The sequence below is a fragment of the Chlamydotis macqueenii genome, chromosome 1 (genome assembly GCF_036417535.1).
Source record: "Chlamydotis macqueenii isolate bChlMac1 chromosome 1, bChlMac1.mat, whole genome shotgun sequence".
Taxonomy (NCBI): domain Eukaryota; kingdom Metazoa; phylum Chordata; class Aves; order Otidiformes; family Otididae; genus Chlamydotis; species Chlamydotis macqueenii.
In genome coordinates this window covers 6,412,611-6,428,932 of record NC_141556.1, presented here as the reverse complement: position 1 = coordinate 6,428,932, position 16,322 = coordinate 6,412,611, and the positions used below count along the sequence as shown (strand labels likewise).

The following is a 16,322-nucleotide window of genomic DNA, read 5'->3' as shown; positions in this document are numbered from 1 at the left end:
AAAACTTATAGAAAACAAGGTATGAAAAGAGTTTTGGCTAAGGACTGGGAAGATATTCCTGCAGATACTCCTTACTTCTTCTCGACTTTGCCAGCCTCTCTTTCCAGGCAGCTGCTGGATAACACCAGATGAACAGATGAACCACTGGCTCCCACCTGGGCAACTCATGCTGCTGTAAGGATAAACAGCTCCTGCCACAGGATTTCCATTATCCAGCACCCACTACCAAGGCCCTAGAGCATCCACAAGTTAATAAAATATCACTTCGTTAAGATCAAAATTTGAAAACCTTGCATAGAATAGCAAGCCAAACATGACTCCTGGATTTTCAACATCTGCCTGAGCTCTGAATTTTTTCAAATGAATGAATATCTAAAAATATCTATTATGTCCCTGGCAATGTGAGGCAAATTCATGGTGGGAATCTGTTTCCCATTTGTGCCACATTACCTGATGGAGAAGCTGAAGAAAGTCAATCATTCACAACACAAAATGGAAGGCAGAAGAAATGAAGTGGAGTTTCTCACTACCTGACTCTAATGATACGGGACTACAAGAAAGTACAACTGACAAAGTTTTTCTCAGTCCTTAAAGTAACTTTTTATTTATTTTTTTTTTAATCACCTCAAGTACTCGCCATTCATCAGACTCGCTGTTTCTACAGAATAACTTCAAGAAATCAATCTAAAACCCCTGCATTAATTCTAAGAGGTTCAGAGATGGGAGAATTACTGGGGTTGTGGCATGAGTTCATGCATAGCTTAGCCAAATCAATATCCCCTTATACCACATCACTCTTTTTCACCTTGCAAGTTTTGAGACAGAAGATATAAGTTGTTGCTTTAAAGGAATGTTTTTATTATATGATTTATTTTCCCATTTCTGCATGTGTAGTATTTTCCTGAGGGATATGGTATTTTTTTTTCCTGCTCCAGCTACTGAACTGCTATTTCCACAGCCATTCTCCGTAAAATAGAGGAAAAACATCACCACTGCAGCATTTCTGTAAGAGAAAGCTAATGTGAAATACCAATTAAAAGTTTCTGCTGCTGCACACTCGTAGTGGGTTGAACACTTTCTTCGGAAGTAGGAGGCAGCTGTCAAACACACAACTCTGGACGCAACTGTGCAGCTCCTCTGAAGTATAGGTCACGGGGAGGAATCAATGAAGTACCTTCATCATTAATCATTTTCTGAATTTTTAAATCAGATAGAACATTTACAAGTGGTATGTCAAGTTTCTTTCCTTGCCACCTTTTTCCTTCTCCTTGCACCACTCAGCACGCAACCCGTGCTTGGGTTGCAGAACTTTCTGCTGATGCCGGAGCCAGGGGCTGCACCGAGCCCAGAGCTCCTCTGAGGTCAGAGGTGCAATATCTATTCTGTTATTAGAGAAATTACTCAGTCCAATTTCACAGTTCAGCAAAACAGACTTATTGCTTGTATGCACTGTGTGTGCATGCCTTAACAAGCACTTAAAGTTTTTCGATTTCTGTTCCTTTGTGGAAACATCCATCTTTAACAGCTTTAGAAATGTTAGCGAGCATGGCTTCTTTTTCTACTTAACTTTAATAAGGAATTACTATCTTGCATATAATAAGTTTTCTAAAGAGCTGGGCTTCCCTCTCTGCTATATATTCAGAAACAAAAAAAGTGAACCCTACGCTTTAGATAAAAACTGAAGGAAGTAACAGGTGGCTTTTTAGTAACATGATTACTTTTATTATTACATTCTGAATATTCAATGTTAGCAGCAACCATCTCTTCTTGTGAATGCCTTTCCAAATTCAATTGCTTTATTCAAGTTATCTCTGTTTATTTCTGCAGGGGCAGGACCAGGGAAAAGCAATGCTATTTCTGCAATATTTTATTTTATTTACTCTCAGTGAAAATGAGAAGGTCTTTTTTACAGCTGCACAGCCTGTAATGTCAGCTCCTAGCAATCAGCTAAAAAAAACCCCCACAGTCACTTTGCAGGTTTAAAATAAAAAAAAAAAAAGAAAAAAAAGAAAAAAAAAAGAGAAAGAAGAAATCAATTCATGTTGTCACAGTCTATCTAGAGTCATATTGTCCCCAGCCATTGATACAGAATGAGAACATCTGGGGATTCAATTACTCGTGACATGAATAATAATGTTTCATTTTTGTTAAATAAAACTTTTCAGTTGCAGGGACTTCTGCTTACTTCACCATGCGATCCCGGAATGAAAGCTACCAGCAACTGAGACAAGCCACATTCTCTTTGGCATCTACGAGCACATCGGTGCAGGTGCAGCTGTATCCCCAACAGAAAAATCTTAATAAAGAAAATAATTTTTGACCATCTAGTTAAAGATCGGCTCCTAAGCTCCAAGCCCTAGCAGATTTCCTAAATGTCACAGCCACCTTTTAAGAACCTGAATTAACAGTCTACTTCAGAAAAGCACCCTTGCCCTTTGAACCAAAGTCAGAGGTACCTGCAGTTGCCTAGTACTTTTGATCAACCCAAACCGAATATCCAAATAGTATTAGCGGTCATTTAGGCCCTTATTTTAGGATTTCCACTTTATGATTCTCAGTTCATGTGTCAAGAGGATGCTACCAAAACTGAGTTTCTATGTGTATATTCTTCTTTCTTAATCAAGTAGGGCTGTGTCTAGTCTTAGTGACAAAGTTGAGATCAAATCAAATGATACTTACTTTACAGCAATGAGTAAGCAGCAGTACTCATGCTAAAATTGTATTGACTTGTACAATCACTTTGATATCAGCAGGACTATTCTCCAAAATTTAGCACATGAGCCATTGTGAGATGAGTATCTGAAAGTTCAGAAGCAAAATAATCAGAAAGGGCTGAAAGTCAGTTTTCTATTTTTGTTGTGCATTAGGTGAAGCCTGGTATCTGGTTTTCCCTCCTTTCTCCATGGACATTCAATGACGTTGTTAGATTATGGCAAACAGACATCATTTGCATCCACTCTACGACATCATGGCTTTGCTGAGGCTTAAATGTTCCCTGCAGAAAATGTTATGAAAGCTCTAAAACTTTCAAGGGTCTGAATGAAAAAATATTTTCCATTATAGCCCCGCTAAGTGAAGCGCCGTGCTGGCACTTTGCTGTTGTAGAAGTGCTGCGTAGGGCACAACTTGCAAAATACATTGGGAAAACATACACAGAAAGTGGGGTAGGTCCTCAGTGACTCCAAACTGGCAAAACATCATCGTTAGTAAGAGTAACAACACTGCCATGAGACACTGCTCTGGACATGTGAGTTTGGGGCTCACAGTTTTCTTCTGCTGACCACAGAAAAACTTTAGGGGCTGCCTGCTTCTAATGGTGAGGCACAGACGTGAAAATTTGCATCGTCTCACAGGAGGAATCTCAAGTCAGCACCCTCAAAAAATAAAAAACAGTCACCAATTACTGCTTGCAGATCTTGTCGCTTTACGTAATGGATCTAATCCCACTGTGATCATTGCCTTTTAAAAATGTTTAACATTTATGGACTCCAGTAAAAATGTTTTTAATATAATGTAGATGAAGTATAAACTGTTAACCTTGAACACTAGGGAATGTGCTAGGTTCTTGGGGTTTTTTTTTAAACCTCTTTAAATAATTTACTAAGAATTGTCTAAGATTTACTTGTAATTCATACCAAATCTTTTGGAATCATTCAAATAGTTGCAATATTATTTCATAAATAAAAGCGATGCTCAGAAGGCAGAGAACATTGAAGAGAGCACTAAACCAGAGCCTCTGCTGCCTAGGAGCATCGGTGTGGATTTCCTGACACTGCCCCATACATGTGTCTTACTACAGCTCTTCTGGGACCAATGGTAAGGATGACACACACAAAAATATCCTGTATATCAGCAGTTCATTTCTAACTATTTATAAAACATGATAAAATACTCAGTATTATATTATAATATATGATACCTGCCTTGCCTATGCTCTAGCAAAGGTATTAAGAGAAAGCTTCTCAACTCTGCCATGTTAACAAAGCTCTCCTCGACTTCAGTTGCCGGGCTACTTCTCCAGAAGTTGATGTGTATACACCTTTTTCCTCCCCAAATGCATATTAACACCTGAAGTTATTCCCACAAGTTTCGTCCTTCACAGTGTCTTTCTACATAACATTCTTCTGATGATCTTAAGTGCTAAAATAACACTTACACAAAGGATACACACAAATTACTACCTTGGAGGACAAGTATTTCAACTGAGGAAATAAAGTGAGAAGAGGGAAAACAGCTTTGTATTTTAAATTAGTTTCCTTTGCTGGAATGGCCTCTCTAAATCCACCTGTAGTGGTCCCTTTCTCTATCTTCATTCAAACTGCTCATCAAAGGCTCATTTTTTGAGCAAACCCAAGAAATATCATTCCTGTGTCAGTCAAATATTCTCCTCCAGCCACTGTAAATTTAACTTAAACCAGTAAGACATTGCAGCCCTATTAAGTGGACCAGATAATGAACCTAAATAACTGCTCAATCTTATTAGTGTAGCCCTCATATACCTCCCGTTTTTCTTCAAGCCCTGCTGCTTAGCATTCATACTGCCTTATTTGAGACTAAAATTAGATTATAGGAATGCGTGCTTTTTACAAGAGGTCTTTTATTTGTTCCATAAAGTATTTAGCACTCTTTAGGCACTGTATAAATAAAAATAATCACGATCTTAGAATTCACCTTCAGGAATGGAAATGAAGAGATCTGAGTCCTTTCATTTCTGCTGCACATTATTCTCGTTGGGCATGTTTAGATGGCAATGCTTTGTAAGATGAGTTAAAAAGACACTTGGAAGCCTGGTAAAGGTGAATGAAAGAAAAAAAAAAGATAGTATGTCTCTAGTTTTAGAGTTTTACAATAGGGAATAAAAATAAAACCCCTACCAGACTTTTAAGATAAAGGTCTGCTGTCAAATTCATTAGTGTTTGTGAGAGATGCTAACACTCGCTGGTGAAAAATGGTTGTGGGTTCAAAACCCAGGTCACTGAGTAAAATTACTCACACTCATTTTAAGATTCGAAGGCTACGTATAATAGGATCCATTTCAAGACTGTGAGCCGTGATTTCCGAGGACTCTGCACTGTGAGAAGAGTTACTGCCTTTTGGGTCAGAGCCGTATCAAGTCCAACAATCATTTTTGTCTGACTTTCCCCGCTCCTTCCCAGGGTCTATATTTAGGACTTAAGTACCAAATATTGAAAGTTTTTTTTGAGGTTAAGCATGCCCATGTCCTCAAAACTCCAGTAGGCTTTGGCTTACGTCACTTGGCAGTTTAACACTTATAAAACTCGGGCTGCTAGGACTCACCTTAAATTAAAGCTATCATCAGGTGAAACATCTAGTCTATGCTGTTCCCCCAGGCTCCACTTTCATGCGATGGAGAAAGAAAAACAATTCCCCAAGGTTACTCACCCTGTCCTGAGATAAGGCATCTATTTCTCTTCATTTCTCCCCTGGTTCTTTAGATTGAGGACTTTTGTGATAGCTAAATTTAGGCAATGTGAATCCTGCCATTGGTATCTTAGTAATTTTTGAATGCAAGTCATCCATAAGCACATATGGATAATCACCTCTATGCTCCTTAGGCTCCTTTTAAGATTTTAAAATATCTCTTCAGAAGGGGATCAGATTGCATGTAAGTGTGTTTTAAGATTAACATTAGCTGTAAAAAACATATTTCAAAATGGATGTAAAACAACAACAAAAAAATAAGCTGACAGCTACTAGAAGTAATAACTCCATGTCACATTTTAATGGTATTGAAGCTTTACTTAGGAAAAATTAAAATCAGAATAGTGAAGAAACAACTTATGTATTATTTTCTCAAAAAAACCTCAGATTCACTTGCAATAACATCAAACCCATTACTATCCTAAATAATTACTGTCATTTATATTACAGCACCTCAGAAAGTCCAAAAACCATCAGGGTATTCCTGTACAGCACATACAATGTGTAATAGGCAGTCCTGCCTGTAGTACAGAAAAACAGCTCAAAGGTTAGATGAAAGAAAACTGTATTTAGAAATAAGCATCTAAGGCATAGACAAAGGTCAAACATAAATTTTTTTTTTTTTTTTAAGGGAATGATTAGTTAAATTCAAGTCTCAATTTAAAATAATGATTTTCCTCAGAAAATGGCAGGCATCCAAATTATGGAAAATTGGCTCTTTAAGACAGTTGACTAGAGAATATTTAAATAGCAAGGGCTGGAATCTTTTCTTTTTAATGATGTGGTCTCAGAAAAAATACAAAATGATATCATTTCCAAAGACTAACTCTGGTTAGCTGCATATAGTTTGACATTCAAGAGATTTTAATGTTATCAGCCACCACTGCCTGCCACTCGGGATGAACAACATTTTCTTGACCTATTATTTATATGCCTCTAAATGAAAGTGAGTTTTGAAAGGGATTTGGAGGTGGAAAGCAGAACTTCTCCATTAGAAGAGAAGGTCACAAATGGACTATGCCGAATCCCCGCTTAATTTAAGAGAGAATAAAACTTCAGTAAATATATCAAGGTAAGGAAAAATCTGTCATAGATTGGCAGAGACACATGTATGGTGTAGGTGGATGGGTGTTCAAGCCTGATATGGCTGGCAAAGCAGCACTGGTGACATGAAAGGACATCCACAGTAGATGAAACATGAGGAGGAAAAGGTATAACCTGGTGCTCTTAGATTGAGAGAAATTGCTTGGCAGAAGACCTCAACTGGAAGGCAATCAGAAGAACAAACGCAGAAGCCAACCCCAGCTCCTACTGTCCATGCAAAACCAGTGAAGACAGTAATTGAGATGCCAGTAGGTCTTTAGTCCATGCCCCTATTACTGTCAGGAAAAGAATTATTTTTCATTTTATAGTAATTAAAATGCTCATAGATGTTTTATTAACTCACTCTACAGAAACACATGGATTTTACAATTCATCCACACACTTACAAGTAGTTACTTGGGTTAGGCTGTCAAGACAGAAATGATTCAAAACCTTGTGTACTTAGCTGCTTGGAAGACATCTCATTCCCTAACACAATGGTATTAGAAAGACTGCTGACAGTTAGCGATCAAGAGATTTCATTTTGCTTGTCATATGGTGGGTTGTCAATTCTTCTTTTCCCTTTAGATAAAAGCTTAGTTGCATTAGATTTAAATAATGATGAAGTTGCAGGTTAACATTTTTCAAAAGTACCAAAGTGACTTCAGTACTTAAATTCTATTTTCAAAATGCTGTAGACACGTAAGAACATAAGTCTCTACAGTAAATGGAACTTAGACACTGTAAAAGAAATTTATGGAAAGGTGGAGAATAAAATCCAAACTCAGGAGGGCTTAATATTTGTACCCTAATCCAGAGCACTGGTTTAAAATGCATAAAGTTTGCAAATTATTACAATTCTAAGAAAAGCTAAAGATTTAAATTTACATTTTGAATATACTCAAGTGTTTTCATATCAATGTAACCATGCCTTTATATTTCATTGCATATTTCCTCTCACTTGTCTAAAAAAATTTCTAAATGGCAGTTTCACTATGCTCTTCACCTCAAAATACAAGTTTTCCTGAGCTATGCTCAAGATTTAAGCAAGGGCTGCAGAGATCTTCCTACAATTCTTTTCTGTGAAAAATATCTATGCAGTTTGTTCTCTTGAATTTAGGTAACAGTAAATAAGAACAGTTTAGAGGAGGAAGTGACCATTTAAACTTGACTCCCGCCTTGAGTGAAATGTAAAATTGAGCCACTACATAAAAGTGGAAAAGTAGCCCAAATTTTACTTCTGTTATCATTACTAACCTAGTGTTAAGCAAATAAATAATCCATGCGGTTAGTCTATATTTAAAATATTTGTTCTTCTTTAAATATAAAGTAACTTTCACAGAAACAAACAGAAGTGGCTAGAGACTGAAATCATTCCTTTGATATCGAAGCTGAGTATTTTCTCATTTAAGTTCCAAACATCATCTCCCTTGTGCCCACAGGGCTTTGCACTGTGCTTGAACACTCCACCTCACTAATTTACTGCTCCCCTCGACTGCTTAGCTCAGATGCTTGGCTATGAAAGGATAGGTACAATCTTAGGTACCATAAGATTTTAGGAGCTTATCTTAATTCATTAATCATTCTGTATAATGTTTAAATGGTGGATTTCTCAAGTGAAGCTATATTTCTTCTAATACTTTTAGTTTGGTCTATTATCGCAGGTACCGTCTGTGTAATGCTGAAAGCAAATACGGTTTGAAATAGGATTGCCATAGCAGCTATAGAACATCTAAAAGGAAAAAAAAAATAGGCCAGACCTTTATTAAATTTTAAAGTATGCCTTCACTACACTCTTGTAAAGATCCAAATAGGGTATTCAAATCTCTAGAGATCACCAGTATAATTTCTTTATCATGTTCCATTTAAAATTTAATTATGTAGTCTACAACAAGAAGTATCTGAGTACTCTAAATAGGTCATGGAATGAACAACTTAATATTATTATAAAGTTTTCTTTGTGAAGATCCATTCTTTGATGTGCTCTTGCACAAAGCGTTTCTTCGAAAAAAAAACAATATATGTTCATAGATATAATAATGCCATTTAATATAAAAATTGTAAAGCTTCTTTATCATATTTTAAGTTTAAATTTTCAATTCCTTCTTTAGCCTGAGCTTCCCAAAATCATCAGAAATAACTGGTAAATTAGAACTGACGTAATATAATTGTGCTGAATATTTTTATATCTTTCTATAGGCAAAGTTAATCTATTAGGTTTCCTTCTAAATTATGTCCACCAACTACTTTTTTCTACTTTTACCTATCAATGATATATATTCTTTAGTGGCATGATGTAAGGCAATTTCTTCTTCTTCTTAAATATAATCATTAAAGATCAATCAGCAGTATTTAATGGAAAATGACTATATTAAAAAGTCATAATTTACCAAGACACTGTGTTATATTTGCTTTTTAAAAATGCATATATATAACCTCTCTTGGTTACTATAGGAGAAGAGAAGATACAATATTCTCTTTTGTAACTTCTGACTATTTCCAGGGCTTTCTGGGAACAAATCCCTAACTTCTCTTCTTAAATGCCATTATGTAAAATTCAGAAGGTTCTTTTTGGAATTTTTTAAATCAGATTTTTTTTTTTTTAAATGACAACAAATGCCTAAATCTTCCTGACAGTCAGACAAAATACTCCAAGTACAGACACTCTGCTCACTCTTATGTTGCTTGCAAAGAAAATGCTTTCACCAGGTTTACAAATGCCTGAAAATGATTTAATCAATCCTGGCCACAAATATATCCATAAGTCACTATTGCCCTGGAAGAAAGGATCATATTTGCCTGCACAAATTATGGTTAGATTTCTAGCATTACAGAGGGCTTTTTTTTTCCTGTCCCATTGGACAGAATACAGCAAACACAGTGTCTATGGGAACATGGTTCTTGGTTTCATCGTTTCAAGGTGCAACATCTAAATTGTATATGCTATAAAGTAGTTGCAGGGTGACGGTGGAAGATGTGGTGTTGGTGGGGAAATTAGACTGTTTCCCTGTTACGAATTAATAATAGCAAAAGGGTTCACTTCAAGTTTGAAAGGAGAACAAAAAATATTAGATTAATGCATCACAACATAAGATTAAAACCCCCAAGGAACTGCTTATTTAGAGAAATGCAGGAGCAGGTGAATCCCCAAGAAGGCTGGAGGACTAGCCAACCTGCACACAGCTGTAAACATTTGTTTTAAATCAAGACAAGATCATTGATTTTAATATTTATAACACAATTACAATGCCTTGTGCACATTGCTTGTATAATCTGATTTTTACTTGTGACATCTTGCCACAGTTGAAATTAAAGCCTTGTGGTAATAATTCAAAAAACACATTTAGATAATCATTAATGGCAAGTATGAAACTGGATGTTTACTCAAGCACCTATAACTCTCATTTTAACTTTAATTTAAAATAGAATTAATTTCTGCAGTACAAGGACTTCATGTTTCCAGTATATTAGTCATATAATACCTAACCAATTAGGGACATGCAGTCAACCTGGAAATATTTCAGCACTAAAACCAGTAAAAGATACAGCTAAGCAGTGTTATTGACATTCCTAATCAAGGAGACAGCTACTCTGTCGAATCTCCTTTTTTTTTTTTTATTTTTTTTTTTTTTAATGTATGAAGAATTGTAATTCTTTTGCGATGAAGATGAATAACGTGTCAGGTACGCCTGATCATCAGTCAGCACTTCAAACGCTTGGCAAAATTTCACCAGCATGTTTGCTTGCACAACTGAGGATATCAAGTGATGGTAAGTCATAAGAAGAAAGGTATCTAGTAAATGAACAACTGGTATAAATTACACAAGTTTGTACCTATAAAACAAGGTGATACATTACAGAGGGGGAAAAAACATCTCATACAGTGAAAATCTACATTTTTACAGCTTAACAACACAGTCAAGCAAACTGAGTTACACCACACGCACCTTAAAGAAAGGCAGACCTTTTTTTCTCTGCCTTAGAAGCAGAAATAACTTTGTATTCCCATGCTTAAAGAAAGCAGATTTTCTTGTTGAAATATCCTTTTAATACTATGTATTGTATGGACTGCAATATTGATATTAATCAGAGGATAACAAACATCCCAAACCATGATCTCATCAAAAACCCCTGCACCTCAAAGAGCAAAACTGGTGGCAGATGATGCAAGAAGACTGAGAGCATCATTTTTTTTTTGCTCACCAGGCATCTCTGCTAAGTGACAGGTTACCTTATCAGATTTTTTTGTTTCCCTTCTCTCCACCCTTTTCTCTATCTGCATGATTACAGCATTTTATTGCAGTCTCTGACAATATGTAGGCAGGTCTCTCTTCAAAAACCTCTACCGCAGCCTGGGAGACTTGTCTAGTTCTATTATTTTACGAAGAGCTTTCTCAGCATAGAAGCATTTGGTCTAAGCTGCTTTCCTGCTTTCCAAATGAAAATGCCTTAAGATCACAGTGTTTTTCCCTCCTGCCTCCAAGTTTCCCTCCTCTCATCCCTCAGGTGAAATTTAAAGCAAAAGCCAAACCACCTGCAATGGGTCTAATTGCACAGCTGGAAGAAAGCCACATCTGGGACTGTTCTCATCAGGCGCACAACCGTGCTAAGCCTCAAAGCAACTTCAACGTGGTGCTTTAAGCCGTGTAGTTTTGGTTGTGCTGGCATTTCATAGCCATTTCGCTGTCTATGGCGTGCAGCGTGTGTTCTCCTCTCTGCAGTTCTCAATATCCCAGCAGTTTTCCTTAGGGAAAGGATCACGCTCTGGCTCAAAAGGTCGTGCTTCCTTCAGCACCTTCCAGACACTGATATAGAGATGCAGTTGAGAGCAACTTGCTTACCTTGGTAATGTTCCAGATAACTCTGTGGCAGTCTCTCTGAAAGACACACAAAGAGAGGAAAAATTAGCTCGTGTTTAAAGAAGCTATAAAATTTTAAAGACGCTTTTATACTGCTTATGTTTTATAGGAGTGCAGACACACATACACAGCTTCATACGCAAATGTGTCACTTGCGGATGTGATGTCCTCATGATCATATACACGAGGATGTGAAAAACAGATGATGGAGTGTGATCTAAAGATTTCATCAGAATAAAGTTCTCAATGGTTCAATTTTTTTTTTTTTTGGCATAAAATTATCACTATTTCAAATGCCAGCACTGTATAATCCTACATAGCCAAAATGTAGCACTGGGCCAATTTTCCAGTGGAAAAAGTTCCCTTTTTTTTCAGTACTGCAGCAAAAGCAAGACATTAGACAGATTTATAACCATGTCATGCACTGAAAAAAATACCGTGTTAATTTTAAATCTTCTTATATTGAGTTTTAGGCAATAGTTATTTTCCAAATACATGGTTTTTGATCCAATTTACTTGTTTGAATCTGTTTTGTGGGTTTGCAATTTGTTTGAAGGAAACTGAGTGTGAGATAGTGATCTTCTATCTTCCTTACCTAAACAATTCCCAAAATGACGTATCTAGGGATCTCTAGGTATGGAACCAAGCCTACACATTTTTGTTGCGGGGGTATAAACCTTACAAATACAGATTGAACCTCAAAGCATAATTTCTTCAGGAATCCAAAGAAAAAAGAAAGATATTTTTGAAGGCTCTTGTAGAGCTTTACCACATTCTGAAGCCAGTTTTTTGATGGGACCACCACAGGGTTATTATACTAAACCCACAATAATTCAGAGCTCTTCTATAGTTCTAGATCTCCCATGCTTTTTGGCACTATACAAACTACAACCAGCAACAAGGGTCTTTTTTTTTTAATTATTCCTTTTTTTTTTTAATTGAGCACCCTACAGTGACACCCAGGCTTTTTCCTTAATGGTTACACTGGCAATTGTAGACTCCATTACAGTGTCAGAAAAGATAAAATGGTCCCCACTAAACATGCACGGCTTTGCATTTTCGTTGAGTCTCTATCTTCAAGCTGTGCAGTTTGCCGGTCACAGAAGGTTGCCTTAAACCTCCCAGTGTTTTGCTTCAAAAGGCACCGAGCAGAACCACGTGCAGCGGTTGCAAAGAGGAATAAGCAAAAAATGAAAAGATGGCTCACACCTTTTTCTTGCCCACATCATTTAGCAACAGACCAACAGATATATGAGCCCTCTCAGAAAAGCCAGTTCCCACCCTGGCAAAGGTGGACAGGTAGGCATTTAATAAGTGCTCGTGATGAACAAAGTCCATGATATAAATGACATCAAAAGGGGGAGCCAGGAGCAAGAGGAAGAGAATGGAAAGAGATAAGAAAGTCAAATTGGAGTGGAGCAATGCAGAATTGGATTCTATGGGGTAATTTGATACAGCTAAACATTTTAGATATTTTATTTTCATTAAATTGCACATTGGTGTCATACCACCTTGTTTTCCAAGCCCTACTCATAACTTACACAGTTCAAAGAATTAATATGCTATTTTCTGTAACCTGTCAAAGAACTGGATCACTAAATATTTCCAGTGGCTTCCCTTCCACCACTAATCATAGGCATCATCTCTTTTTGTTGAAATGCTTTTTTTGGGGGAAAGAACCAGGACTATAGAGTCAGTTTGGGCATTTCTTTGTTTCTTCTTCTAAAGGGACTCCCTAGCTTTTAGCTACCTATTATCACTTTAATAACAGAACAGCACAAACCTTATTGCTTTAGGGTATGGGAGCACATTTTATAAAATAACAGTTGCTCATCCAGCTTAAAGAGACAAGCGGGCAAATCGGAGGTGGGTATTGCAGGAGGGCTCAAGAAGCAGAAGCAGCTACGTTTAAAAGAGAATGTTAAACTGGAAACACGTCAGCTTCTGAGCAGAGCAGTGAGTGATTGGTGCATATGAATTTCTAAAGATTTTCATTTTTGTTAAATAAACCTCTCCACAAGAGATGCTGGCCTTATGAAAACAATTACTAAATAGTCGATATAGTGGTACAAAATCAGACTGTGATCAGAATCTTAAATAAAGATGCTGCAGGCCTTTAGTATATACATTTTTAATGTAACTAATTTCACATTTGGTCAGATCAAATTCCAATTTTAAACAAAAATATTTAATGTAATGATTTTTGAAATACAGGTCAAACTCAAATAAAACTCTAAACCTCACAAGTAAAAGAGAAGAAGTCTGATCACTTCCAACTACCCAAATATTTAACTGTTTCTCATCAACTCAGTAAGTATTTAAACCATAAAAAAACCCTAAAAACTCTTTTAGATTGTTAAACTAAAAATATTCTTTTCCTAGAAAACAAACGTAATTATCCCTGCAGTGTCGCTGGAAATAAATGGTACACGGACTGCTGAAGATGGTTAATGTCCACTGTAAGTGTTCTATAAATATCAAGAACTGAAACACTCTCTGTAAATATGTTTCATGGGAGTTTAAAAAAGAACATCTTACGGAGCAAATTACTCATCAAGAAAACCCTTAAAGTTTATTTAAAGATAATGGATACTTGTTCTGCAGTATTTCAAGAAACTGAACCCAGACTTATACAACCAATTTTTGAATCCCTAGCACTCCCAAATGACACATACAATAAACATAACTCATAATTTACTGTATCTACAGAAAAAAAAAAGTTTTTTTTTTTCTTGGATAAAAACAAGAGAAGGATAATACTCAAAGGCAAAATGAATAGAAGACCATGTATTTTCATGTCCTACCTATGATATGAAAGGATGACCTTGAAAAATAGTGAGGATGGAAACCTAAATGGTTTGTTAGGGCTGCCCCGAATTCCACCAAAATCAGTGTCAGAGCAAATGGAATAAGCTAATGCAAACGGACAGAAGAGGACAAGGCTAAAGACCCTGAAAAAGCTGTTAGGTGGAGGGCAACATTATGAAGTGCAATCACAGCATTTCCAGGAACATCCTTTACAATTTCCAAGCATTTTTGTCTTCAGCTGAGTGGGACAGATCTGGGGCAGCATGGTCTGTACATATGGAAGGTGAAGGTGCTGTTAAAACCAAGAGGGTGCTGGGTGGTGCACCCCAAAATGCTATTCTGTCACATGTGGTCTTCCAAAAAGATCAAATTGTGGGTTTATAAATTGTCCGCTAGACCTGTGAGGAGCTTTGACCTATTGAAGAGCCTCTGCGCCTTCCAGAGAGGACTACATAGCTGTTCTCAAAACCCAGAGAGCCAGCGTGGGTGAGCCAAGCACCACAGATACATTTTGCCGTTTCTTGCTACAGGCTGAGAAATCCTTCCTGTAGGATCGGAGTAGGAAGTGTACCAAAGCAGAAAAGTATAAATATTTTAGTCAGAACCTTATAGTGAAGTGGAAGTGGGAAGATCTGCATAAAGATCAGCAAACAGACTTTACTGTCTGTTAGTTCTGCTTCAAGAAAGTTGTTCAGGAAAACTCTATGGAATATTTGGAAAATGTTGTGTTTGTATTAAATGTTTTCTTCACTGAGAAATCATATGGTGCTCTTCTCTCAGAGGCTGACTGGCAACTGTTGTTACCCACCTACGTGTAGGGTTTGGCACAACATAGCTCTGAGGTTGGACTATGCAACATTTTTTTTCGGTTTAATACTCTACACTGTGCTTCCGCAGAGATGTAAACTGAGGCACAAGAGACAGGGCAGGGATTCACATTTCAAAGGGTGACTGAGGTAATCTCGTCTATATTCTGCAAGATGCATGCCAGGAAACTTAGCAAGAACTGAGTTCAAATTGTGCAACTCAGGATTATGCTTAGAAACAATTTTTGATTCTGTCCTTCGTGATGTGGAAAGCCTTCGGTCTCCACTGAGAACAATTTTTGTTATGAAAAGAAAAGCATATGGATTGAAGCTAGGCAATCTATCAGGGTGCTGGGGAAGATGCAAAAAGAGAAGCAGCAACACATTCCTGCAATCGTGTCACTGCTCTTCCTTTCTCCATCTCACACTTTGGGGAGAGGATAAAGCCCGTCCATGGTGCGTGAGGCACATGAGGATAAGGACACAGGGATAAGGGTGAAGCTGAAGAAGGGATCTTTGTGGTGTGCTACTAAGAAAGGAACACAAACGCAAGCAGAAAACCCCCAAGATGCAGAATATGTGAGTCTTCCAACTTGTGAAGAGAAGTGTCCAAACCCTTGGTCATGGTTGGAGGCATCAGAGTCAGCAGTTGTTGTTCCAGCCAGGAAAATTAGAAGGTCCTGTCTTCTCCAGGACAAGTGGCCGTGACACACTTGAATCCCTGGGACGTGTAGCAGCAGTTAGTTCTATCACTTATGCTCATTTTCCATGAAGCACAAAAAAAAAACCCTCAAAGGTTAAACTGATATTTCTGGTTTGGGTGAAATGTCCAATCCTTTACTAAACAGAAATAAGTATACATTGAAGAGAAGTGAGGTATTTGAGAAGATTACTTGAAAAGTTATGTATTTTTCCAGGAAAATCCACTGTGGGCATAACTGGACATCCCAAGTGTGCTGATAAAATGTGTGTAACAAATTGCAATGATGTTGATAACCAGGAAGTTCTACCTTGAAATATTTCCAAATATTGCATAACCGTGAAGTTGTTCTTTGTTTTGCCCAACGGGCAAATCTGGCTTGCCAGAACAAACAACACACCTGATGCTTTTGACGACTCTTTCCTGGCTTTGCCTGCACACAGACAGGGAGCAGACTCTGTGCCACCAGTACGCTCAGTGCAACAAGAAAAGGAGGGCAGAGAGGGGTCCAAAACATGCCGTTGAGCAACACCTCTCCACTACAGTGTTGATGGCTCCTGTCACCACCAACTCAAAGGGATGCGTCCCGTTAATTTCAATAGCTTATAATCAGATCATCAATAA

The 16,322-nt window shown here is 37.3% G+C and overlaps 1 protein-coding gene across 5 annotated transcripts in view; it reads right to left on the bottom strand.

The window, feature by feature from the left end:
- Nucleotides 1–16,322, bottom strand: part of CELF2 (CUGBP Elav-like family member 2) — a 565,018-nt gene that overhangs the window by 302,894 nt on the left and 245,802 nt on the right. For 4 of the 5 annotated variants that reach the window (XM_086744976.1, XM_086744963.1, XM_086744970.1 and 1 more), the window contains one exon: nucleotides 11,367–11,402. Coding sequence is in view for 1 of the 5 variants with exons in the window: in XM_086744879.1 (XP_086601005.1) it covers nucleotides 11,367–11,402 (36 nt within the window). In the remaining 4 variants the exon portion in view is untranslated. Of the gene's footprint in view, nucleotides 1–5,561; nucleotides 5,625–11,366; nucleotides 11,403–16,322 lie in introns of those variants that run through there. The other variant, XM_086744985.1, reaches the window with a different exon arrangement.